The 27,296-nt window shown below is 42.8% G+C and overlaps 2 protein-coding genes across 8 annotated transcripts; one reads left to right on the top strand and one right to left on the bottom strand.

Annotated features, from left to right (window-relative positions):
- Window positions 1-316: 316 nt before the first annotated feature.
- METTL6 (methyltransferase like 6) lies at window positions 317-19,836 on the bottom strand. Of its 7 annotated transcripts, XM_036332659.1 has the most exons (7): window positions 19,801-19,836; window positions 18,838-19,018; window positions 12,073-12,424; window positions 11,105-11,236; window positions 9,270-9,440; window positions 3,411-3,552; window positions 317-2,220 (listed from the first exon to the last, which is right to left on the bottom strand). In XM_036332659.1, exons 3-7 carry the CDS (start codon window positions 12,295-12,297, stop codon window positions 2,039-2,041), a joined length of 852 nt encoding a protein of 283 aa, XP_036188552.1. In that variant the 5' UTR covers window positions 12,298-12,424; window positions 18,838-19,018; window positions 19,801-19,836; the 3' UTR covers window positions 317-2,038. The 7 variants fall into 7 exon arrangements, with proteins under 7 accessions (XP_036188552.1, XP_036188553.1, XP_036188550.1 ...); XM_036332660.1 differs by lacking the exons at window positions 18,838-19,018; window positions 19,801-19,836 and adding an exon at window positions 14,090-14,220; XM_036332657.1 differs by lacking the exons at window positions 18,838-19,018; window positions 19,801-19,836 and adding an exon at window positions 13,907-14,029.
- On the top strand, window positions 14,012-27,214 carry EAF1 (ELL associated factor 1). The gene is made up of 6 exons (XM_036332655.1): window positions 14,012-14,414; window positions 16,301-16,395; window positions 18,173-18,309; window positions 20,744-20,943; window positions 22,511-22,744; window positions 23,956-27,214. Exons 1-6 carry the CDS (start codon window positions 14,048-14,050, stop codon window positions 24,000-24,002), a joined length of 1,080 nt encoding a protein of 359 aa, XP_036188548.1. The 5' UTR covers window positions 14,012-14,047; the 3' UTR covers window positions 24,003-27,214.
- The last annotated feature ends 82 nt before the right edge of the window (window positions 27,215-27,296 follow it).

The following is a 27,296-nucleotide window of genomic DNA, read 5'->3' on the forward strand; positions in this document are numbered from 1 at the left end:
TATTTTGTGGAAGAGCCACACTCAAGGGGCCAAAGAGCCGCATGTGGCTCGCGAGCCGCAGTTTGCCGACCACTGGCCTAGACTATATAGAGTATATACTACATGATATATATGGTACTAGAGTACTTATGCTATTTTCTTTTTTGTTTGTTTGTTTTTAATCCTCACCTAGGGATATTTTTCCATTGATTTTTAGGGAGAGTGGGAGAGGGAAAGAGAGAGAAATATCGATGTGAGAGAAACACATCAACTGGTTGCCTCCTGCACGAGCCCTGACCAGGGCCTAGGCCGGGGAAGAGCCTACAACCGAGGTGCGTGCCCTTGACCGGAATCAAACCCGGGACTCTTCAGTCTGCAGGCCGACGCTCTATCCACTGAGCCAACCCAGCTAGGGCTATGCAATTTCCTATAGTACTGCTGAGCAGCACTCACTTCCTTCCTGGGGCTGTTTTCTGTCTGTGAAGACTTTCACTCTGTAAGGCCCATGAGCATCTATCCTATAGGTCTATCTTCTTTACAAGTTGATTTCAAAGAAAAAAACACTGCAAAGGACAGACTCTGTACTATGATCAGTTTTGTTCTCACCTAGTGTAGCCATCTTCCAGCCTGCAAAAGAAGGGGAGAGAATATATAAAGCAACAGGCCAGCAGAGAAGATAGGAATTCCTCTTGCTTCCCCGTTCCTAGGCCCCTCCTAGAAAGTCAAGGACAGGTGGCAGTTAGGATGTCCAGCAAGCTTCCTGCCTGAGACCCACTGCCAGGAGGACTTACTCCAATTGTGCAGAAAGCTATGACTATTACCCAGCCCCTCCCACTCAGACCCCTCCTCTTCAGATGCGGTTGGGGTTTAAGGCCCTGGATTGCTGCATGTATAGTCCAGTCAATATGCTCAAGACAAATACTCTCATAAACAGCTTCCTCCAAAAAGTGAAACACAAGGGCTAACTAAAGGATCCCCTTTGGTTAGCAGGCCAAAAGAACTTGGGTTATTTTTCATACAGTAAAAGTCATTATATGAGAATGTTTGGGAACAGGTCAGCAGACCAATTTCAGGATTTTCCCCTATTCTACCAAATACTAGCTATGTGATTTTGGCCATGTCAGTCATTTACTTCCTAACCACCATGTCCTCATTTCCCACAGGGAGGTGGGACAGATCATCCACCCTATTTCTGGAGAAACTGCGTTGGGCAGATGAGGGGAGAAGGGCCAAGGTGGTGGCCTTCCCTTCTCTCCCTTGGGGTAGTGTGGCAAAGACTGGCCCACTTATAGAGGTCTTAAGACCTGGCCAGATAGCTCCAGTTGGTCAGTGTTGTCCTGATACCCCAAGGTTGTGAGTTTGATTCCTGGTCAGGGCACATACAAGAATCAACCAATGAATGCATAATTAAGTGGAACATCAAATTGATGTCTCTCTCTCTCTCAAATCAATAAATTAAATTTTTAAAAATTAGGCCGGGAGCCACAGTGGGTTCTTGAGACACAGCAAAGTAGCATTTGTGGAACACTGGTCTTGAAGAGACACATGAGTGAACTGAAGCGGAGAAAAATGAGCAAATATGAGACACTAGAAAAAGAGAAGAACAAACCTTCAGGCTAAAAATACACATGGATGTGTTATTTTGCTCTGTTTGGCCTAATTTGTTCTATGGGGTTGTCGGACACACTGTGCGTGTCAGACTCACGTGAGTAACATAAGAATAATAAAGATCTCTAAGTGCAAGAGGGCCCTTAAGCTTTCCTACAGGGACTTTTACAATCAGACAACATGGCTCAATTACACCATAAGACTTCCTTTACTTTTTAGGCCTTGCAATTTTATTTGCTTTTGCATTTCTATAACATACACACACATACACACACACACACACACACACACGCTCTTTTTTTGTGTGTTTTTTTTACACGCTACTTTTTAATATAAAAGTTATGTATACTCATTGAAGAAGTTAAGATATAAAAATATAGAAAATAAAAAAAATGACATGAAACATTCCTCTTCAAGGGGAGGCATAAAAGTCAACCTTGTGAAAGAAACATCAGGACCTGTGCCCTGGGCCCAGGGTCACAGGAGTTGGGCTCTTTGGAGACTTGCGGAATTTGCTCTGAAGGAAAACTCTTGGCACACACAGACCTTCCTTTTTGTTCACCGTCTCACGAAACACATACTCGTTCACCACTTCTTCATAACCTGAGTCCGTAAAGAGCTGAGCCAGGAATTCTGTAAGACAGCAGATCAACAATGCTCGGTGCTGGTGTCACTACCTGTGCTTTGCGGTGGGGTAAGGACTCCCTAAGGGCTGTAGGGCTGAGACAGGTTTTTAAAAATGTAATGAAAACGTCAACATGAAAATGTAAGGTTTTGTTTTGGGAAGTAACACATTCCTACTTTTCTTCATCTTACACCCAAATAGAACCCCCCCCCCCAATAAAAATGTAATCAGGGAAAAAAGTTTAAGGACAACCTGGACTATGCCCACCTTGCCCTATTATGAGTCCCCAAATGCAAAAGTCTGAGTAAAAAGCAGCAAAATTCCAAACTGGCTGTATTAATATAAAGTGTGCATGTGTTCAATTTGTTTAGATCAAGCACCTCATCGATCCTAATATGAAAGAGGAAAATCTGTGACCAGTGTGGGGGAAAGAAATTACCTGGTGGTGATATACCCCACAGAAAAGAAAATTTAACCCAAATAACATGTCACTACATGTTAAATGAAACAAATAACATTACAACAAATTTTTAATTTTCAACTGACATTTTCTATGATTCTGCAGTTTGAATGGTAATCATTCATTTTTTGTTTGGAATCCAAAAGAATATTTTATTTCAAGAAATACAAATGTTTGTAAAAAACAGAGCTTAAGAAGGTAATTTATCTTATGGTCCATTATTAAATAGGTTTAAAACTCATGTTCAAAATGCCCAAAAGACTAAAATAACATTAAATGTTTGGATGTTTTTAATTTAAACATGACTTTTTAAGGAACCCTCTATAGCAAAATTGTGCATTTAAATACAGATCTAATCACTTTTATAGAAAAATGTTTTTTTGTGACCTGGGAGAGCAAGCACAAGGCAATATACTGTCCTATTTCCTTTATTTTTGACTGAACAACGTGAAGAAGGCCCTGAGTTGGCCCCCCCTTTCCAGCACAGTTCTGGTAAGGGTATCCACGTGGCACGCCAGCCTGTCCGTTAACCCAGGTCAACTAGACACCATCACCAGAGGAGGCTTGTGAGCTCACCGCAGCCACGGGCTGTGTCTATGTCATCCTAGGTTCTAGGTAAGGGGCACGTGTCAGAGAGCTTGGCATGCGTGCTAAGTACAGCCATCCCCATCCCAACCAGTAACACAGTGATAACGCAATCAAGTAAACACAAATGAAGACAGAGTCCAGTAATCTTACCGTCAGTAAAAAAATATGATCTGGTTCCATCTTGTCTAACATAAAAGTTTTCTCCAAGTTTGCTTCCAGCTTTAAACCTAAGCATGGCATGATCATATAGTCCATAGTCACGAAACAGGACACTTTTGCCTGGTTTCAATACCTACGAAGCAAAAGCAGGCTGCATATAATGTTGGGGAACCCAGTCAAATAAAGCTTTATAGAGATGGATTCAAGCTAAAATAAAACCTGATTAATTTAGACTAAATTAACTTACATTTATGATAATTAGGAAAGGGGTGAGACTGAAATCCCCATAATATTGAGGGAAAAGGGCCTGCCAATGTAAGGTGCAGCCAGGCCTGGCAGTATGCCCACTGAGGGACACTTCCTGAGCACTTACAAAAGCATTCTGGAAGGTCCAGTGTCACACGATTAAAATGTTAAAGATATTAAACGAAATAGTCGTATCCTCATGAAGGCATGTTTTTCCAACGTTTTATTAGCCATTTCCTAGCACAGTGGTCGGCAAACTGCGGCTCGCGAGCCACATGTGGCTCTTTGGCCCCTTGAGTGTGGCTCTTCCACAAAATACCACGTGCGGGCGCGCACATACAATGCGATTGAAACTTCGTGGCCCATGCGCAGGAGTCGGTATTTGTGGAAGAGCCACACTCAAGGGGCCAAAGGGCCGCATGTGGCTCGCGAGCCGCAGTTTGCCGACCACTGTCCTAGCACATGACCCTGTAGTCAAACTATCTCTTTTAAAAAAGTATGTCCTTTTGGCTTTTACTGATTCTGGTTGGCTTTCCTCATTCTGAGTCTCAGCTCTGGTTTCACTGTGCTACAACTATGGACGGCTTCCCCACCTGCTAACTCCTGACATATGCCCAGCCCTGTACAGCTTACCCGACATTGTCTCATTGGATCTTCACCCAATTCTGAGAGGAAGGAAGCAGTGTGATTATTATCCTCACGTGAGATGAGGACACTGACATCAGAAGTGAGATGAGGAAACTGACATCAGAAGAGGTAAGTGATTTACGATCACACATCAGCTACTAAGTGGGGGAGTCAGGACTCACACTTCGGGTCAAAAGGCATGTTAGTACTTAGATATGTGTGTGTGTGTGTGTGTGTGTGTGTGTGTGTGTGTGTAGGGGTGTGGGGGGTGGGTCATTCCAATGCCATTGACACTACTGACAAGAAAAGAGGGGCTACGAGGGGAGGAGTATTCTTCCCATGCTGTGCTGCACTTCTCAATGTGCGGGGTGGATCAGGCAAGTGCAGGAGTGTAGGGAAGGGGTTCAATGTCTGGCCCAAGTGGGAACCCTCACTAAAGCCTTTCAGAGACAGGCATCACAGGGTGGATGTCTCAAAAATTGGAAGGTAAGATCAGCAGGGAGTGGGTATAACTGCTCCTATCTTACAAAGCAAGTAACCATATGCTTTCAGGATGAAGAGAAAGTGGTACACACTGTAACACTTTCATGTGAAAATTCTTTCAAACTGCGTTAATATTACCAAATTAGAGTGGACTTCAAAGGGGGCATTGATTTTATTAACTCCCACTCTGACCCATGAAATCAACAAGGTAATTAAGACATGACATATACTACCTATTATAATAGATATTTGACATAGTTTGATGTTTTTCTTCTTTCTGAATAGAATATAAAGTATTGTCCATAATACTTTCAAGTGTGCTAGCAGATTCTCTCATTTAGTAATTTCTTATCAATACTAGCATGCATTTTAACTATTGTCAGTAAAGAGGCTCTTGGATAAAAACATTCTTACCTTGGTCAAAAATGCTAAGTTTTAAAATGTGAATAATTGAGAGGGAAAATTTCTGAAAAAATTAGCTCATATGAGAAAGACTTATTCTCCATTTCAGAAGAAAGGAATGCTATACGGGACCGTGGAAAAAGCACTCACTCAGGAATTTGAAAATCTTGATTCATATCATAATTCTTCCATTAACTAGTTGAATGACCTTGAGCAAGTAATTTCATGCCTCTGTAAATGTTTTCTCGTCTGTAAAATAATAATTATGATACTCATGCCTCCTTTAGCCACGGCACTGTATAGTTAAACCCAGCATTTCCCAATGTTAGGTTCTTTTACTCCCCCAATAACTCCGAGAAGTGGGTAGGTTAGGTCTGTTATATCCACTTTACAGTAACTTAGGCTCAGAGTAAAATCATTTGCCTGAGTTTTCAAGACAAGTTGGTGGCACAGGTAGAACAAAATCCAAATCTTCCAATGACAAATGTGGTCTACTTTTACTTCACCATTATATTCCAAAAATAAGGTAATTCAACTAAAAGGTTTTCTTTCAGTTTAAAATTATGTGGTTTTTAAAATTTCTCCAGTGTTAACATCTTGGAGTAATTATATCTACTCTACAATAGCTTTTGTAATTCTTTTAATATATATTTTTTAAATTTTATTTTAATATATTCTTAATTAGATGACTATATTATCAGAAAGTAGTAAGTTTTGTTTCTTTCTCATCCTCAAATCTTGTCTTGTCTTTTTGTGGTGACTAGGACCTCTGCATAATGATGCGAAGTATTGGTAGTGGGCACCCTCAGCCCCATAAAGTTCCTGATATTCCATATTCTGCCCTAACTGCTACGTAACACCTGAATTCTTCATCAGTGAAATCACCAGTATCTGCAACCTCCTCTGAATGTTCTCTTCATTCTTGTGCTCACAGAAACCTCAGTCCCGATGACACTTTTCCCTGCAACCTCTCAAGTCATGGCTGTGTTTTCTCCCACTACTCTGTACCACTGGGCTGGGAGACCTAGCTGGTTTCCTCCCTTGCTCCTCATTGCTATTTTCTGTGCATTCTCCTTCCTCCTCCCTGAAACCCCCAGCTCTGAATCTCTTGTCATCAGATTGTATCACCCATATCCCTTACTGATACCAATGTTTATTAGTTCCATGGCCATATCCCTTCATTTCATGACAAATATATCTTTGGTTTTACTCTCTTATTCTCAATACTATTCCATTCTTAATTCTGGTCAATTCAACACACATGTGCATTATCCTTCCAAATATGCTGGCTTCTTAACGATTTGAGCTTCTCTTTCAAAGATCGTGTCCTCCACCCTGCTTAACCCCCTCACTCCCATGATAATGTCCTAACGTTCTGTCAGCATTAAAGTGTATAACCTCCCCATATTCTCAAAGTCATCCAGGTCAATCGCTGACCATCCCCACCATCTTAGTTCTCTCTCTACTTCCCCATCTTTAATAATCCTTCACCTTCATCCGGACCTTCAAATCAGGTGGTCCTACTATCTCTTCCCTAATGTCCTCTCCTCCCTATTTACCGAGCTTAAGTTCCATGCCCATTTATTGGTATGTGCTGGGTTCTCATCTGCTCAGATACCAGGAACGGGAAAAGGAAAGGTTGAGGAGGAAAAAAACAAACAAACAAAAAACACCTTACAAAACCTCAGAGGGCTAAAACCAAGGTGGCAATATCTGAATATTTTTTTAAAATATTGTTTTAAGTGCAAATAATTATTCCCTAACATGTTTCAAGTGTCTTAAAATTTCTACCTCACTACTCTTTTAAAACAACTAAAATCAGGGTAAAATTTTAATGTATAACTAGCTCTAAATACACAAATGCTGCCATACCTAGCATCCACCTTTCAACTTGCTGAATGCTCTCCTCTCCCTTTGTAGAGCAGATCGACTGAAGCCCAGGACTCACTGAATAGGTGAAGCTTACAGGCTTTAGAACATGCACACTTGTACTTAGTGTCCCCAGGTGAGCTGGCTGCAGAATTACCACTGGTCACTTGTGTTTGTTCCCAAACTTGTTTGTGCTGATTGTACTTAGATTTATAATTATATTAGAGGCCTGGCACACAATATTCATGCACAGGTAGGGTCCCTAGGCCTGGCTTGCAATCAGGGCCCATCTTCCCTGGCTGCCAGCAGCTGGCCTTGCCACTCACCCTCTGTGTGTAGGGCAACTGGTGGGGCAATTGGGGCCCCGGCGCCGCCCGCGTTCGTTCACCGCCACCCACCTCTGGCTCCCTGTTCCCCATTGGGCGATCCGGGCCTGTAGGCTGGGGGCAGCTCCTGCATTGAGCATCTGCCCGCTGGTGATCAGTAAGCATCATAGCTGTCTGGTCAATTTGCATATTATGCTTTTATATATATAGATATGAGTATATAAACAATCTATATATATAAAAGCCTAAGCAGCCTTCCAACTGTCAGACGGGTAGCTATGATGTGCAGTGACCATCAGGGGGCAGATGCTTTGACCAGTAGCTATGACATGCACTGACCACCAGGGGGCAGACGCTCAATGCAGGAGCTGCTGAACTGCGGTGACTTAGCAGCTGCAGTTCTCCAGTGATGCACCTGAAACCAGAGAGGAGGGAGCCCAATTCCAAGGTGCATCACCCGAGAACTGCCCTCTTGCAATCCGGGACCCCTCGGGGGATGTCAGAGAGCCAGTTTCAGCCCAATCCCCACAGGCCAGGTTGAGGGACCTCACCGGTGCATGAGTCCATGCACCGGGGCTCTACTGTAATATAAATGTAAATAGAAAACATTTTTATTTTCTATGAAAAGTACATTGAATACTTTGGCAAGATTTGATAAAGAAGTACTGAACAAATTGCTATTTGATTGGGTGTGTGAGAGTCAACTGTGAAAGTCTGGGTAAGAATGTAAGAGACTCTTTCAGATTCCTTTCCAATTGCCTTTAAGTTCTTGATCCATTTTTAAAGAAACCAAACTCTATTTTATGTGTGGCTCATATAAGAAAGACGATAAATGGTCCCAAACTCAAAGAAAAGGCCTTGGCTCTACATCTAAAGAGTGACAAATGAATATTAATATATTTTAAGTTACAATAACATGTTTAACCCTTTTCGGTCCACAACCAGGCGCTAGGAGCAGGTCCAACGTTGAGGCTGAGACACTGCAAACCGGTTTAACATTCAATCCCGTCAATTAATTTGGACCAGACTGTTTGAATTCCAAAAATAAAATTGGACCGCAAAGGGTTAAAGTAAGAATTTACCATTTTTAGAATTTCTTGATTTTGTTGATTTTTTAAATTAATCAACATCATTACCAATTGACTGTATAGATAAGAGGGCCTTGTTTACAAAGTACCCTCAAACACAATCTCACCTGCACCTCATGATAACTCTGTGAGTGAGACACCCTGTTTTACAGACAAGGAAACTGAGGCCTAGGGAAGGGAGCTGAGATGGTTTACCTTCCGTCGTATGACTTACACATGAAGCTTTACTTCCTGAGTACTGAGGCCTCCTGGTGGTCATAGGACTTTGGGTTCTCCCCATATGAATAGCAATGATGGCAGTAACAACAACAATGGCCGACTTTTAAAGAACACTTAATATGTTCTAGACATCATGCTAAGCACTTTATGCATATTTCATATATTCTCACCCAATCCCAATATCTAGGAAGTATTATCTCAACATTTCTACAGGTAATAAAATTGAGGCTCAGAGAAATAAAGGAACTTACCTAAATAGGGAAGCCATATTTTGACTCTAGACACTGTGACTCCTGACTGTGTGCTCCTGATCAATGAACCACACTTCCTCTCACTTTACAGCAGGACTCCCTAGATCCCAGGTAAAAATCATCCTGCTCCAAGGCTGGCCAAGCTCTGAAGAGCAGTGATGGCCACCAGACAAATCGAAGTTTAGGGTGGATTTTTTTTACGCAGAATCCCTTTCCACACACAGCCTACCTAATGAGAATGGGGGCTCTTCAATCTAGACAGTACATGAGCCTCAGAGAGAAGGTAAGCAAGAAGACTGGGATGTCCAACTCCTCAAGTGCAGATTCCAAATCACTAACCTTGTAAATGTTTTGTAAGACAAGGTGCATCTTATCAGGGTGAACAGCAGAGAGCACAAATATCAACAGGACAACATCCACAGACTCGGGGGGCACATGTTCCATAAGGTCATCTTTAGTTAGATCGCACTGGAATACCTTGCATCTTTCTGTATCATATAAAGGATTTTGCTAAAGTGAGGAAAAATACAAAAGAATTTTAATGCCATATCCATGTTGATATAGAAAAATACAGCCTCAAAAGGAGATCCTGTTTCCACTTGTATACTACTGCACAGAGATCACTGATCACTTTGTTATAGGTAAAATGAGTAATGAACCATTTGCACATTAAAGAATGGAATATGCAATATGAGGGGCAAGATTTCCTTTTAACAAATCATTTTTAATTGAGGACAGAATACAGCCTATCACATATTCCAAATACCTCCAGAGGGATAATAATCCAAAACTGGTCTCTGCTTCCTTAATCCTCCTTTGAATGAATCATCACCTACAAAACTAAACTTACAAGAAGTCTTTCCAGCTCCCACAGTTCTCCTGGGTATATTAAACCTTGATGCAGCAAGCTAAATAAACCTAAATTCTTTTATTATAAGTGTGTTCCTGGTGCACTTTGGTTGGTGGGTTTAACGCTTTTATAAGCACATTATAAAGAAAAATATAAAACTTTGCTTTAATGTAAATAAGGGCCTGAATAAATAGAAAGACATAGAAAGTTACTGAATGGGAAGATTCAATATTGAAAAGATGCCAACTCTACCTATCATTCCACTTACAAATCCAGTGCAATCTCTACTGAATCCTAGTAAGTTTCTAGAAACTTGACAAGGTAAATTTGATTAATCTGGAAGTGAAAATCTTTAGGAATAGCCAAGTCAACTTTTTAAAATGAAGAATAATGAGGGAGAAGTGTAGTACTAACATAATGTGGTTTGAGAATGGGAACAAATAGAGACTGGGAAAGAGGAATAAGTTAAACAATGATACAAAGAAACATTTTGGAATGTGGGACCTCATTACAGAAAATGGCTCATTTTCCAAAAGCTCAATGTCAGTGTGGAAAAGGGTCAATGGGAAGGGCAGGAATATTTTAGGCTAAGGAGATTTAAGGTACATAATGAAATATAAGATGTAGTCCTTGATGAAATATAGCTATAAAAAACACCTGGGACTATCTAGGGAAATCTGAATCTGGGTTGGGTATTAATGACATTAGGGGATTAGAGTTATTTTTGTTATATATGTGTTTTGTGGTCATATAGAGAAAATCTTTATTGAAGATGTATGCAAACATGTTTAACAGTGAAATATCTGTAATTTAAAACAGTTCACATACAAAAAAAGTCTATAAAACAAATTCAACAAAATGCTGGCAATCATTAAATTTGGTATAAGCAGTCTGACTCATGTTGCTCAGTGGTCGAGCGTCGACCTATGAACCAAGAGGTCCCCAGTTTGATTCTTGGTCAGGGCACAGGGCCAGCTTGTGGGCTTCATCCCCAGTAGGAGGCAGCTGATTGATGTTTCTCTCTCATCAATGTTTCTCTCTATTCCTCTCCCTTTCTCTTTCTCTAAAGTCAATAAAAAGATATTTTTTAAAATTTTGGTAAAAGTATATGGGTGTCGTTATGGTATTTCTTTCTACTTTTCTGAATAAAGCTATCTTTCTATAAGTATTATATATGTATGTAAATGTAAACTACATTTTTTATTATCATAGCTGTTCAAAGTACAGGGAGAGAACAGAAATTGGGCAAATGGGTATATAAAGGGCAGGTTAAACAAATCTAAAAAACCAGAAACATAAGAGAATACATGGATGGTGCACCAACCTGGACATATTCAACTGCTCTTGGAGAAAAATCACAGGCATAAGCAAAGATATTCAGATCTTCTAAAAGTGGGAATAAACAGTTCCCAACCCCACAGCCAGCTTCAAGTACAGTCAATTTTTGATCTTCAAACTGAGGAAAGAGAACCCAAAGTTAGAGTACATAATGAAGAAATAAACCAAACTAAAAGGTCCAGAACATGTAAGACAAGGTCTCTGCCCTCAGAGACAATAAATAACTGATAACCCAAAGCTAATACTGACATCTCAATTTGTCGTCCAACATTGGGTAGTTTGGTGTGGAGAAAACACAGCATTAACAGCTCAATCCAGACTTTTCCCCTCACGTCTGTTTTCTATCGGTGGACAAATCAGTTAAACAGCTTTGTCCCTAATGTCATCAGTAAGTGGGGTTAACACTAATGCCTGCTTTACACTGCTATTACAAGGCTTAAATCACAGATGTGAAGTTCTAGAAAAGGGCATGGTCAGGTGATCATCATCATTATGAATCTGTCACTGAAGTTCTTCAGTATGAATTTATCATTTACAACTTTCAGGTTAGCTTTAAAGAAACAAAAATGCCCACTAAAGCTCTCTCCTGTGTATTATACAACCCAGGAGCTGCTGAAACTACTGGAGATCAGTCTACTTCTTTCTAAGGTATAAAGTATTCTGACAGGCTTCATAAATTATGTACCTCACTTCCATAAAAATGCAACAAAGCACTCTTTTTCTACAGCTCCGTCCTGGCTGGTGTGGCTTGGTTGGAACATCGTCCCATCCACGGAAGATGGCCAGTTCAATTCCCAGTCAGGGCACATACCCAGGTAGTGGGTTAGATTCCCAGTTAGGGCACATTCAGGGGGCAACGGATGGCCATTTCTATCTCTCCCTTCCTCTCTCTAAAATCAATTTTTAAAAAATTTTAAATAAAGAAACAACAGCTCAAATAAGGTGTAGCATTACCTCCCTACATGATCTGAGCTCCTCAAACTCTCTGGTGGTCCAGTGTCTGTCTTTGAAGAAATTAGTACTATTTCTTTTGTAAAAAAGATCCCAGTTCTTCTGAGCCTCTTTTTCCAGTTTTTGTTGTTTAAAATCAGACACTAAAGTTTGGTCCCTTTTCAGTTTCTCCTCTTCTTCGGAGCTGAGGATCCTTGCTGGCAGCCCCTTCCTTTGCAAAGATGCCATCTCATCAGCTGGTGGTAACACAGTTAATCCTGCTGAAGACTCTCCATCCCTGAATAACGTGAGGAATCCAAGCCGACTCTGCAGACGTAGGCAGGGTGTTCTCAGGTTCAAGGCTCAGGGGACATTCCTATTTTGCAGGAAAAAGAATGAGATTCTGGTTAGGGGTCCCAGGATGGTTCTTCAAGAGGCGGAGTCAGCGGTTCTAGCACAGATCTTTCACCAAACTGTCCAGTTCACCACACATTTACCAGTGCTGACTCTACATGAAACCCTGCCTGCCATAGAGAGGTCACATAGAAGCTAAGACAAAGTCCCCACCATCAGAGGGCTTACATTTATGCCAGAGGCCGGTCCATATTGTTGCTTGACACAGTCGCTGCAGGGAAGAAACTTCTGCACAGCATATGTTTCAAGGGACCTGGCGTATAGGGCATACTGTTCTTAATATGTTTGCTCACCTTCTTGGCACTATGTGTTTTAACCAAGGTCACCTCTCCAAGAAAGGTTGTTTCCCCAGGTGGGGATTTTTCCCTGGAGTTAGGGAATAACAGGACTAAGGAAGGGAAAAAATCAGTAAAGCCCCTTAACTAAGTGCCAGGTGGGTAGTTAATCACCTTAACTACGAACAATCACGCTTAAGGTACATAATCTTTACTTAGGATAATCTCCTTCAGTTACTTCCTTGTAGCTTAACAGAACAGAACAGTAGTGACCTTGGAATGGAGATAACTAGCCCTAACCTTTGGAATAGAATGGATAGGATTAAACTCAACAGAACTAGATGGAGATGGGGTTTTTGGCAAAGATCAGATAAGAAACTACGGACATGAAACAAGGAACTGCAGAAGGTCAAGGGAGGACCCAAAACATACCATGATGTGATTATAGAGGCATGCTTATAGGATCAAATGGTAGAAATACAGATGTAACAGGAGAATAAAGAGAAAACCTGGCTCTGCTGATCAACTGAAGGCTGTCTCCGAGTCATTCCTTCTTCCCGGACTCCGTCCACACCTTTGGGAACCCGTGGACCTGATGGGGCTGGACCCCAACACATTTAGGGGCACAGGGCTCGCACGCGCAGAACGCTAACTCAAACCAGAATAACTCCTCTATTAAAATAAATCGGTTTCGTTCAGAAAAAGGACACTCCCAAGAACTGACTGAGAAACACTGCAGAGAAAATACTCATTAATTTTTGGGGTGACTTAAGGAGTGACTTAACAACGACCGCACCAGCTCCCCGATTGGATGCGGGTGGTCAATTGCCGGACAGACGTGGGATCATCGTTTCCCAAGGATCGGAGACAAGGTTTTTTCGGGGAAGACAGAGCTACGCCCGGGGGGCCTGAGTCTCTCGTCGCACTCACAAGAACTCTCACAACCAGGGACTGAGGCCCTCGCACCGCCAACACGGCACGAAGGGGAGGGAGAGAACGAGTGAGTCGTGGCATAGGATTCCGAGAACCCATCTGTCTCATGAGACTCGAGATCAACTAGGCGGACCCGGCCGCTAGGGCCTGCGGAGAGCCGGTCACACTGGCTGTCAGACCCGCGTGGATCTAGCCCGCGGCGCTCTGGGCTCACCGTCATCAGTTTCTAGCTTCACCTGGAGGGGCAGGGCCGGGCGCACTCAGCCCTCAGCCAGGCCCAGGCCTCGGAAACAGAGTTTGGGAGCCGCCGCGAAAAAACCCTGAGCCTGGACAAACCGGCGTCGAGGACCTCAGAATCCCGGCGGAATTCTATTGCCATGGCACCGCCTCCGCCACTTCCGCCACGAACCCGGAAGTACCTCCCCGACGCCGGATGTCCCGTGGCCTTGCTTCCGCAGAGGCTTCCCCCAACCCGACGCGGAGGAGACTTGCTTCCGGCCCCGGGTGGGCGCCGGTTGGAATCCCGGTGTGCTGCGGAGCGGTGTCCCGGGAGCACCGCTCTCCAGGACGCCGGCGCCGGAAGCTCGTACGGTGGCCGCGCCGGCAGAGCGCCGGTCCGGGCGCGAGGCCCGTGCGGGGCCATGAACGGGACCGCGAACCCGCTGCTGGACCGCGAGGAACACTGCCTGCGGCTCGGGGAGAGCTTCGAAAAGCGACCGCGAGCCTCCTTCCACACCATTCGCTGTAAGTCGGCGCTCCCACGGCTCCTTTCGGCCGCTCCGGCCGCCTCTCGCCAACCTTGGCTTCCAAAGTCCGGGGAATCCCCTGCTACGTCAGCTCCCTCCTCTGTTACCCCGGAACCCCCGGGACCTCGATTTTCTCCCTTCTCCCTCCCGTCCCTCACCAGCTGACCCTTCCCAAACCAAACCCTTCGTCACTCCCAACCATTCTTGTCTCGTGGCCCCAAACGCTTCTTCCGAAGCGCGTTGACCTCTTTCTCTTTTCATTGCTCCAGCCAGCCCTTCCTTCATGCCAGACCTTCCCCTCTTCACTGCCGAAAGGCTGTGGCCCCGCATCAGACTCCAGTTCTTCCTCGAATCCACCCCCTTTCTGATTACCCACCCGAGTTCTCCGCGTTTAAAGGACTCTTCTGTTTGCCCATGAGCCTCCCACTCCCTCCTGTTTCATTCTCTTTTCCCCGTTTTCCCCGGCTCTCCCCTCGTCCGTCTTTGCCCTGAGACACTGCGCTTCATTCCCTCTTGCAGCCAAATAATGCGCATCCTCTCTGCGCCCTGTCAGTGTCTTCCTCCCCCGGCTCTCCGCACCTCCCTTGACATTGATGTCTTTTGAGGTCACTTATACTTTTCTGACTTTAACTCAGGATCAAGTCCCTTGTGTAGAATAAAGTTAGAATGTGTGCGCCTGGAATAAGTTAAAACTTGACCTATGCTGGGGAGCACAAGACAGCAGGCCTAGAAAATGTCCAAATAGTCATTATGCCGGACCATCCTTTTCTGCCAGATTACAGACTCTGTTGAGGGAGGGCACGCCCACTCCTTCCCATGTCCTGGGTAAAGATTCGGCTTTTAATTAGTTGGCTGACTGAGCCTCCCTCTGTGATTCACAAGCCCCTGGTTTCCTGTCTCGGTGATGCTAATGCTGGTTAAGACTTGTTTTTGTCTAAGGAGCTAATAGATGTGACTCAACACATAGGAAAAGGGTGTGTCAGTTAATGAAGGTCTATCTTTGTGTGGTCACTTGCAGGCCATTGCTATGCTAACTACTGACAGCAGAGCAGCCCTCTCAGAGGGAGGATATTGGGGATGTGATGAGACCAGCATCGCTTGAGCAGTGTGCTAAGTTGCTTTAGTAGAGTGAAGGGCAATGTGAAATTTAAATGGGACACTTCTCATATGCACCTGGCCTGCAGTTTGAGGCGGGCGTGTGTTAACATGGAGTGAGATGGCTTCATGCTGTACCGCAGCTGCAATTCAGAAGTACGGGCAGGATTAACCTTTAGAGATCAAGTTCAGCCGTCTACTCCAAACATCTGCAGGAGTATCTATGTTAAAGCTATGGAACTTGAGTGTGGCAAATCATAACTTTGACGGTTCCTAAGCAAAATGAAATCAGCTTAGATGATGCAGCTTATAAAACCCTACTTCACATAGGGTTTTACAATCACAGCATCTTATTAATATGTTGTTGCTTTTGATCCTCACAACAACCTAACAAAGCGCTTTATAATGATAAGCGTTCATTTTCATCTGTCACTGGGGAGAAGGGAATATCTCTGCTTAATAAAATGGTACATAAATGCTAGCTTTTTTTTTCCCCTCTTCAAAATAATCCAGTTGGGGTGGGAGGAAAAGTGTGTAGAGGAATAGATGAAACAAGATTGTCCTGAGTTGGTAATTCCTGAGGCTGAATAATGATGGTACACAGAGTTTTACTGCACTATTCTCTTTGCTTTTGTACATTAGAAGTTTTTCTCAAAGAAATAGTTTTTTTAATATTCTAAATTATTTGTATTTCCCATTTATCTGAATAATTCTTAAATGAGAATGCCTAGAAAACCCTTAGTATAAGTAACTTGATGGATAAGTGCTTTTTTCTCCCTTTCCCTTTAGATGATTTTAAGCCAGCATCTATAGACACCTCCTGTGAAGGAGAGCTTCAGGTTGGCAAAGGAGATGAAGTCACAATTACACTGCCACATATCCCTGTAAGTTTATGCCGTTGTTGTTGTTTTAAATGAATTTTCCTATTTTATGTTATTACAGTTTGAATTCCCTTCTGTTTAAAATGTCAGCATAAGGAAAAAAGAAATTTGGGATATGGGTTTGAGTAGAATGCATCCATCCCAGGTGCTTGATTAAAAATGATTTTTGTCATTTTACCCAGGCTCCTATTTACTGCAGAGTAGACAAAGACCCTACCTGGATATCTAGCCCCTCTTTTAGTCATGCATAGCTTTTTCCCAAGCAACTCCACAGAGAAAAGCCATCGGTTCCATGTTAATGTACAGCAAGCACAGTTTAGGAGTGTGGAGCTGCTAAGGCAGGAGTCAAGGTGGGCAGGAGCAGGACTTAAATCTTTCATGTCATATATCTGGGGTGAAGTGTAGGCTGATAATTTCAGGCAAGAACCAGAGGTTCAGAGCATTCAGCTAATTGAGTGATGAGGAACTCAGTTAAAGGCTGAGTTGAGAACCCTTGCAGAAAGAGAGAGGCTTTTATGAAGCCTTGCCCAAGGCAGCATTCTGTTCACAAAGTCTGAAGAGTTAGACAAAATACTCTGTGAACATGTGTCATTGCATGTCGCAGCCCTGCCCTTGAACAAATTAGTTCTTGCTCACCAGTGACAGAAGGAAAAGACTCTGGACAAGGAGACCTGGGAAAGTTTGTGTTTTTGAAACAGACTGCTGTTTCATTACTTGTGGCCTTTGTAATCCTCTCGCCAACCTTGGCCTTACATCCAGCCCAACCTTACATCATCTCCCTTTTGAGCATACATTTCCAAGTGTGAAATGAAGGGGTTAGATAAATGGTTCCTAAGGTCCCTTCCTACTGTGTAAGTGAGGAGCCAAATAGTTTTCGATTCTGTACAAAGGGTTAAGTTCTGAATTTGGCAAACATTAATTGAGCACATACTGTGTCGGTCCATTGCTAGACACTGAGAATACAGTCTTGAATAAAACAAGCACATTTTTTGGCCTGTGGAGTTTATGGCATGGAATTTAAATATAAGAAAACATATGTTTATTTTAGAAAATCAGGGAAGGTTTGTCTAAGAAATACCTTTGCATAGGTCTGAAGGCTGAGTAATTGAAAAAGAGGGAGAGGCAGGTGTTACAGGCAGGAGCCTTGTTAAAGTCACAGAATAAAAAAGACTGAGCATTTCAGGGAATGCCAGCTGCCTTCTGCTCTGGAGTCAGCACAGCCCAGGGGTGAGTGGTGCTGGTGAGGCTGAAGGGCTAGAAGGCTTAAAGATTTCATTACTTGACCTCGGAGCAATGGGGTAGTCATCAAAGGGCCTAGGCAGGTGAGTGGCCTGATGTACTTACTCTGAGTTTACCAGAATAATGGGCTGCCTTTGAGATGCTCTGTTGGTTACTTGGCATGACAGGGAAGCCATGAACTCTCCAATTATGAGGCAATATTAGAGATCTCTCAGTAGCTCTTCTCAGTGTAATACAAGTAATGGTTATTTTTTTCCTCTCATTTCACACTTTACTATTATTTGTAACACTTCCCGAATCCCTAGAACAATGTACATACGGTAATTTTAAAAATTTATATTACCTTTCTTGATGACTTAGAACCAGTTGTACAGTCACAGGTTCTTGCTATATTATTTCCTTTTATTTTTACCTGGGAAACCAGGAGTTCTTTTTGAGTCTCTGATAAAAGATTTGATGAGGTAGAGTCACCTGTAAATTTATTTTTTATATTCGTAACTGGTGTGTTTAGTTTTGATCATATGCATTTTGTGCCATATAGGGATCCACACCACCAATGACTGTGTTCAAAGGGAACAAACGGCCTTATCAGAAAGACTGTGTGCTTATTATTAATCATGACACTGGTGAATATGTGCTGGAAAAACTCAGTAGCAGCATTCAGGTCAAGAAAACAAGGTATGTGAATAACCAGATACAGAGTGATGTGAGTTTGCATTTTTATTATCTATTTGGTTATTTATAAGATTGTGAGTATCTGGGTATTCAGTATCCTATCAATAATCTCAATAACTCCACCTTTGTCTTCTCAGACAAATCCAAAAATATCTTTTCCTCAAATGTAGTAGAAAGAAATAATGCTTTTAAAACCTGAAAAGTGAAAGCCATTGGGTAAAGAGGTGTTCTTTATAAGTAAATTGATTTTATTAATCTCATGATTTTTGAAACAGTACCATTTAAGGGATAAAACTTAAATTTATATACTTATAATTATGAAAGGATAATCGAATAATAGATATTCTTTATTAGTGTGAAAACATTCATTTTCTTAATGTTAAGTGGTTATTACATGCCAGGAACTGTGCTAGTTGCTTTATGGCAGTATCTTTTCTCATCTGTCAGTAATTCTTAGAAAGGTGTTGTTATTATCCTTAAACACCACATACACACAGACGAAGGGACCAAGGATAAGTGCAAGTGACTCACCTGAGGCTGGTGCCGCTGCTACAGAGCTGCTCAGTGTATTTGTACTCACTGCCTCCATGAATCAGGTGTCGCTGTGACTCCTCCAATGTGGTTGTGAGCATTTCTCTTACTACTCAGTGTCATCTGGGGACTAGCAGCATTTGTCACTTGGATACTTGCTGAAAGTGCAGAATTTCAGGACCTGATAAGAAAGAATCAACGTTTCAATGAGATCCCTAGATGGTTGTGTGCACACTAAAGTTTGAAAAGTACTAGGCTAGTCCATTTACAAAAGAAATTGTTAATGGACAGAAGTTTCTCAGTTTGGGGTGGAATACAACTAGAGCTGGTATGTGACAAAATGGTAAGCAGTACATAGATACTGGAAAAAATTTGCAAATATTTCAAGAGCTAGTTTAATTTAGTAACTCATACACTTACGATTATTACTTTATAGTGTTTACAAGTCAAACAGTTGTGTTTTCTATTAAAACTAGGGGCCCAGTGCACGAATTCGTGCACCTTGAAAGGAACTGTGGGCCTCAAGGCTCCGGTGGGCGCAGGGGCAGGTCTTGGCCCATCCTCCATGCCCCCGCCCGGCCCCTCCCACTGTGGCCCCCAGTCCCCTGTCTGCTGGCAGTCCTGCTCCCGCTGCCACCACTCCCAAGCGCTGATGGCGCATGCCCTCCTCACACCTGCTAATGGCATGGAGCGATTGGGGCCGGTGCCAGCAGTGGGTGCAAGCGGGGCTGGCGCTGTCAGTGGGTGCGAGCGGCAGCTGCTGCCCTGATCGCCCCTCAGGAGCAGGGGGAGGTGGAGAAGCCCTCAAGGGTGATTGGGGTCGGCAGCTGCTGCTCGCAGGCAGCAGGTGCGAGTGCCGGGCGGGACCCTGGCGCACGGGAGCAAAGAATTTTCAGTAACCACCAGAGGCTCACCCCAATGACAGCAACTGCTGCCCCACCTTGGGCTGGCACCCCCGCTCACCTGCTCCACCATCCCGCCACCGCTTACACCCGCCATGTTCCGCACTCTGCCACCTGCTGCCAACGCCTGCCATGTTTCGCACGTGCCCCCTGGTGGTCAGCATACATCATAGCAACCAGTTCAGTTGTTCTGCTGTTCGGTCTATTTGCATATTAGGGTTTTATATGTATAGATGGGTTCTTGCCCTAGCCATTTTGGCTCAGTGGATAGAGCATCGGCCTGCAGACTGAAGGGTCCTGGGTTTGATTCCGGTCAAGGGCACATGTCCAGGTTGTGGACTTGATCCCCAGGAGGGGGCATGCAGGATGCAGCCAATCAATGATTCTCTCTCATCATTGATGTTTCTATTTCTCTCCCCTTCTTCCTCTCTGAAATCAATAAAAAAATATATTTTAAAAAATGGGTTCTTACAATCACATTGTAGTCTCATTTCTGTTTTATCTGCTTCTTGCTATAAAACGTGAACTCCTGAGGGCAGTGGGTCTATTGTATTCATCTCTGTATCTCTGGTGCATGATGCAGTACTAGAATACAATAGAACAGTGATGGCGAACCTATGACACGCATGTCAGAGGTGACACGCGAACTCATTTATTTGGTTGATTTTTCTTTGTTAAATGGCATTTAAATATATGAAATATCAGAAATATAAGTCTTTGTTTTACTATGGTTGCAAATATCAAAAAATTTCTATATATGACACAGCACCAGAGTTAAGTTAGGGTTTTTCAAAATGCTGACACGCCGAGCTCAAAAGGTTCGCCATCAGTGCAATAGATGGTTGTTGAATGATTAGTTCATGTGATAAAATTATAAACAGCAACATTCTGCAGCAATCTAAAAAGCATAAAATTCTGTAGAGACTTCTAGTGGTCAGCCACCTGGACCAATTTGAGAACCACTGGCTTTGTCCCTCTGGTTTAATGTCTGTATCTCATTTCAGGGCTGAGGGGAGCAGTAAAATCCAAGCCCGAATGGAACAGCAGCCCACTCGTCCCCCACAGCCAACACAGCCATCACAGCCGCCTCCGCCCCCACCACCTATGCCATTCAGAGCTCCAACAAAGCCTCCAGTTGGACCCAAAACTTCGCCCTTGAAAGATAACCCTTCACCTGAACCTCAGCTGGATGACATCAAAAGAGGTAGAGGGTAGTTTTTGGAGGCACGATAGCAACTTGTAGTATGGTGATGTTTCTGTGGAGAACACAAGGCTGAATATTGACATGATGGTGTGGGCATTCTCTGCCATTGACAGTTTCTGCAGAGTTCACCATTCCAGAGTGATGAGGGTGGGGGCTTCTCACTTACCTCGTTTGACAGGGAGCATCCAGGCAGAGTGACTTGAGTTGTGGCTATCTTCGCAGCATTCTGCTGAGAGGCCCAGGATTTAAACAAGCGAAGGGCCTATTGCACACCTTCAAGGCTTTGGAAGAAGAAAATTCCAAGGTGCTAAGGGTGAAAGCCAGGTGTGCCAGTGTTAGTATAGTATCTAGCTTAGAGGGACATTAAAGTTACCGTGACCAGTACTCTCTACTAACATCAAGTTTACACATATGAGAGCACCATGAGGACCAGTGGAAATGGACAGTGGCCTAAAAAGATTAGAGTTCTGGTGAGGCTCTCTCCATTACATACCTGAGAAAGAAGCTCGCTTACCTTGCTTTCTCTTCTGTGCAATGGATCTCATTAGTTGTTCATACTCTTGGGAAGTTATGAGGGTAAGTGGCGTATTTTATGAAACAAAATTAAATAGATAACAGTAGTAAACAGAGAAAGAGAGAGTTGTCCTTGGGAGGCTTGCCTGTTTTCTACCTTAGAGAGGAGCTCTCTTAGCAAAACAAAGTCAGTCTTTGCATGGTGCACAAGTGGTCAAGCCACTTGATTTTTTTTCTCCCCTCATGAATATTGGAATGTCATTTATGGGAGTTTTCACTTTAGTTGAACAGGAATTGTTCCCAGTTATTCTTAAAGGAACCATAGCTGTTTAAGGCCACATGGTATGTTTGGGCAGGAAAATCTATTCTATATCCTTAATGTATTCAGTGACATTGACATGTTGGGTAAAACATGTTTTTCCTTCCCTGCTTTATATCTGTAAAAAATGCAGTACCTGACAGGCAGGACTGCCAGTCAAATACAGAAAGAGGGCAGAGGAGGAATGTTCCACCATGTGTCTTCAGTCACTGTGGTTCCTCCTGCAAGCTTCCATTTATTCGTGGGACATAAAAACTGGGAAGCACCCCAGATGCTGTCTGTCTGGCCCTGCATTTTTCCCGAGGGTCTTGGAAAATTCATTGGCTTCCACTGGGTCTCCCTGCTGGTTAGATCCAAAACAAGCACTCAGACCTTCCAGTTACTAATTAAATATTTTTCAATCCCTTAGCATAAGGGGTGTGCAGGAGGCTCTTATTTGGTGTTTAATTATATAATTCACAATTTTTTTCTTAGTAGATAAAGACAAAATAGAACAGTCATCATCCTGAAGCAGTTTGCTTTTTGGTTATTTGGGGTGAATTGAATGTTTTCATTGTCTCTCTGAAGACAGGTTAGGTATTTTTGTTTAGGTCATTTTGTACATTTTTAAGGAATTGAGAAGCAGGAGTTCATTTAAGTTATTCCTCATTGCTGTTGGTTTTGCAGATTTACTATTTATAAAAGTGCTGCCTTGAGAATGGTTGTTGTGTTGACACTTGTGCCGTTTTATTCCAGAGCTGAGGGCTGAAGTGGACATTATTGAGCAGATGAGCAGCAGCAGTGGGAGCAGCTCCTCAGACTCTGAGAGCTCCTCGGGAAGTGATGACGACAGCTCCAGCAGCGGAGGCGAGGACAACGGCCCTACCTCTCCTCCCCAGCCTGCACACCAGCAGCCCTACAACAGCAGGCCGGCCCTTGTCAATGGAACCAGCCGGCCACAGGGGAGCAACCAGCTCATGAACACCCTCAGTAAGTGTGCTTTCCCTTTTCTGGCCGGGAAGGTGGCCTGTCAGGCCACAGATGCAGCTTCTATTTATCTTAGGTCAGAATTTATAAGCCTGGAGATATTTAAAGTGTAAGAAAGGATCCTGACAAAGATAATTCTGAACAGAAAGGAATAAATTACCAAATAATAGAAAAGAAGCACTAAATAAAAAAATATTTAGTAAGAAGGTAACTGCTTTAAAATTTTGCAAATCTGCCCTAGCTGGTTTGGCTCAGTGGGTAGAGTGTCAGCCTGAGGACTGAAGGGTCCTGGGTTCGATTCCGGTCAAGGGCACATGCCCGGGTTGCGGGCTCGATCCCCAGTACGGGGTGTGCAGGAGGCAGCCGATCAATGATTCTCTCATTGATGTTTCTATCTCTCCCTCTCTGAAATCAATAAAAATATATTTTTAAAAAATTTGCTAATCTCTTTAATGTGTGGCTTAGTAGAAAGATGGCTGCATCCACTCTGTTGCCATTAGTTGTGTAGGTTGAAGTATATGAAAAAAATCTGACATTAGGTGTGTAGTTAGAAAAAGAAGGACCCCAGGGTCCTCAGAACAAACTTGGAGGAGAGGTGGCTTGGAGATTAGAAATCCAGAAACACATAAGTTCACTTTTGTTGTAATCCAATCGGTATCAACTGGGCAGCTGTTATTCTTATTCTCAGATGGAAATGTTGAGTGCTTGTATAAATCTAAATTCTGCACACCAAACACAAATGTGAGGCTTTACAACACTCATTAGTTAAGGTTTCAGGTTTAAAGTAACATGAATATCCTGGACAGAGGTGTACCACAGGGGAATTGGATTAGCATGTTGTAGGTATAAAAAGTGTTTCGCTTCCTTAGTGGGAAACCTAATTTGGTATTGGCTTTTATAAAGCAACTTAATGTGAAAAATTCTAGACAGTGAGTCAGTTATTTAGAAATACAATATTTCCTTACTATTTATTAACACATTAAAAGCTGTCTAGCCTACTCCTCCCCTGTTGTATCTCAGTAAGTGGAATTGTTTTGCAGATACCACAAATAACATTTCTTTCAAAATGTTGACTGCACCTGTTTTGTCACTGAGCTAAATCAAATTGGCTTGGTTTTGCTAGAGCATGATAGCAAAGGCAATCAACCAAAGAAATGTGGGAAAGTCATTTTTAAATTATGTACTTTTGGTTTGATTCTGTTTTCTTTTTATAGGAAATGACTTGCAGTTGAGTGAATCTGGGAGTGACAGTGATGACTAGAGCTGGATCTTTCTAAATCAACTTTTTGGTGCACAAATATACTGCAAGACCGGGCTACTTTTGCATGGAATCCATTGACAAGAGAAAATGCTGTGGATCAGTGACTGTAGTAGGAATTAGAGGCCCTAAAGCTCTCAGATATTCAAGTCTTTAACTTAATGGTGATGGATGACTTTCTTGTGTAATTATTTGAACAATCTCATGTTTCAAGGTTTAAGTAATCTATAGAAGAACTAACAATTATATTTCTATTTGATTAACATTGGCAATGAAAAACAGGCAAATGTGCCCTGGTCTAGGTTACTCAAAGGCCATATCTTTACCAGGCCAGTGATTCTGTTTTAAACCCTGGCAGCCACCAGTTCGGCCAAGTGGTCTGCACCAGTGAAATGAGAAACAGTCTTTGAGGGACAGGAGAGAGGGGGAAACCTCAGACTGCCACATAGAAGTATGTTAAAACCACTTGAAATGTGGAAACAAAGTGGTAAGGAAGTTTTGTTCGACAGCCTGGCAAGCCTGTGAAGAAACGGACTTCAAGGTGGAGTCCTCAAGTGTCAGCTGGACCCTGGAGCCATAGCAGTTCAACCCCCTCATTTACAAATAAGGAAAGGGAAGCACTCAGCTGGTTTAGCTCCTGCCCCCAGTCCAGGCTTTTCCCACTGTTCCCTCCCTTGAGTCTCATTTGTTAGAAGCAGAGGTTCTCATACATGAGACTTACAGATGTACATAGGAATTTGTAGTGGATTCCAAAAGACAAGTGTTGTGTACTTCTAGCTCAAATTCAGATCCAGACAGTCCCTAAATGCAGGAGGCTGGGTTAGCAGATTAAACCAGCAGCCAGTGTACTGACACATGACCCAGCTAATTTGGAGCTTTTACTTCTGAGTAGATCCATATTAAGTGTTCCTCATTCAGTGGATTGTAGTGGGGGAGGCAGGAGTAGAAGAGAGGTGTAGTGAGGAAACCTTTCTAAACAAATGAACCAGCAGCAGGTTTTCAGAAACCAGAATCTAAATAGGAGTTCTGCAATATGAAATGAGCACATTCTTTTGATAAGGTGTCTCTGTTCGTGCTTTTGTACCACTGTTTGTGCCTGATTGCCAGACTGATTTGTAGTTTTTATATACAGGTAGAAGAAAGTCACAAGGTTGCCTTCTGCAGTGTGCAGTTTCCAAGTGAATCTGTTGTTGAGGAAACTGGTCACTAGTAAATGTTTCATATTGAGTGAATGTGTGATAAATTGTCCCATAATTAGTTTGCAGTGTCCCATTTCTGTAATTTGAATGAATATGTCCGGAGAAATTTCCATCTACTTTGGTTTAGCAGGTATCAATAACATTAAATATGATTTTCCTTCCTGGGATCCCTCCACTCAGATGGCCTCTCCTTCCCCAGCTAGTGGAGGGATGCAATCTTGACCTAGAAGGGAATTAGATGATCCAAGGTGGTGGCCTTGGTTAGAGTTGAGCCTTATGGTGTCCCCTGTTTTAACTGCATAGTGATCCCAGTGAGCTGGAGATGTGGACCAGCAGTCACTGTCCAACAGCACGCTCATACCATTCTACCAAGTGTAGGTAATAGGTCCACACTTGTACCCTGTGGTGGGTTCTCAGCCCATCAGGAGGTGTCAGTGGGTTTAATGGCACGTAGGAATTTATTTATAATGAATTGGTAATTGTTTTATATTTCCTTAGTAATGATAGCTCAGGGAGGGTGAAGGTCTTGATTGGGAGACATGAATTGTTACTGGATGTAGGAATGTTTCACTGCTCTTGACTTGCTCAAGCTGGGGCAGGTTTCAGGAACTTGAACTAAAAATATCTATTTAAGCCCTCCCCGCCCCCCGCCCCTCAAGTCTTCACATACATAGACAGAACTATGGTTTGGGCATGTCAGGTAAAGAAGCTTGTTTTGTAGGAAATGCTTGCATGTGGCACTGGGTTGGCGAGTCAAGCTCTCTGAGCTTCAGGCTCTCCTGTCACCCATCGTCCCGACATGCATGGTCATCTCTAGCCTGGCTCCAGTTTGGTTCTCTGCACAAAGCCCTCGGTGATTTCCTCCCCCACCCGCCAGCTTTACCCACCACAGTAAAGAATCTTTTGTTTTTGGAAATCAAAAAATTGGCCTTACAGACTACTCACAAGTACCCTCATGCCAGGCAAACTGGTCTTGTTCTTCCTGCCTCTGTGCCTTCTCAGTCTCTCCTCCTCCTCTTCCCCAAACCTGCCATTTTCATGGACCTTTCCTCTGTTCTTTTCAACCAGCTGGAGTGCTGAGTCCATACTGACTTCCTTGCTCGAGCTCTGGTTAGTGTGAACTCCTTAAAGGCAGGGACCGTCATTCTCATCTCCATCCTCTGGGACATCCACAGGCATAGACAGTCAGATGCTTATAGCTGGTGGAGAGGAGGCAGAGAGAACCAACAAGTACAGTAGAAAGGGTAGACATAGAGAAAACATTCCAGGCATTTGGAGAAAGCTGAAAAGTATCCATGCTGATTTTCATCATTTTGAAGTTTCTAACTGAATTGTTAAAATTACCTTCTCTTTGTTCTATGTCTACCGTACTGTGGGTCATTAGGTAAGGTGTAAAGACTTACGTCCGAATTATCTGAGGAGCTACAGTAAAGACATGATTTGGAAAAACTTAATACAGAGAAACTAGATATTTGTAACGATGCCACTCATTAACCATTTTATTTCTGTAGCAGGATCATTCTTTCTATGTGTGGTATTATATGTATGTGCTTCAGTAGTGGGAAAACTTGAAATTCCAAAATCCTTCCCTATTCAAGTGGCTGGTTAAGTAGGATATGCGTGGGTGTGTGTATGTGTGATGTATTTATTACATTATTTTGAAAGAGTAATAATATGGCATGTGGATATATATTAAGTACAGCCAAATTGGACATTTCCATTTGGCAAGGAAGGTAGGATTTCTGAAACTCAGGCCTTAACCAGTAGGTTGGAAGACAAGACCAATTGAAGCTTTATGAAATGTGTGTTTTTGTTGCTCCTGTTATTTCTGTCTTGGGTTTGTTGTCTCATTCTTTAATGTTTTTAAAATTTTGTGCTTAAAAGTTTATTTTGCTTAATTATGAAGTAGACGTGCATGTTTACATTTATGTAAAATATTTGCTGTGTAAAGTTTTGTTGTTGTTTATTCTCTTAAAAGATCACTATATTTAAGTAAAAATGAAGGTCAGCAATATGCTTCTTGTCCTTGTGGGTTTTATTTTCTTAATAGAAATTATGCAAAATGTACGGTTCTTTTAAGAATCCTTTGTGCTTAACC

The sequence above is a fragment of the Myotis myotis genome, unplaced genomic scaffold (assembly GCF_014108235.1).
Source record: "Myotis myotis isolate mMyoMyo1 unplaced genomic scaffold, mMyoMyo1.p scaffold_m19_p_13, whole genome shotgun sequence".
In the NCBI taxonomy this organism is placed as follows: Eukaryota; Metazoa; Chordata; class Mammalia; order Chiroptera; family Vespertilionidae; genus Myotis; species Myotis myotis.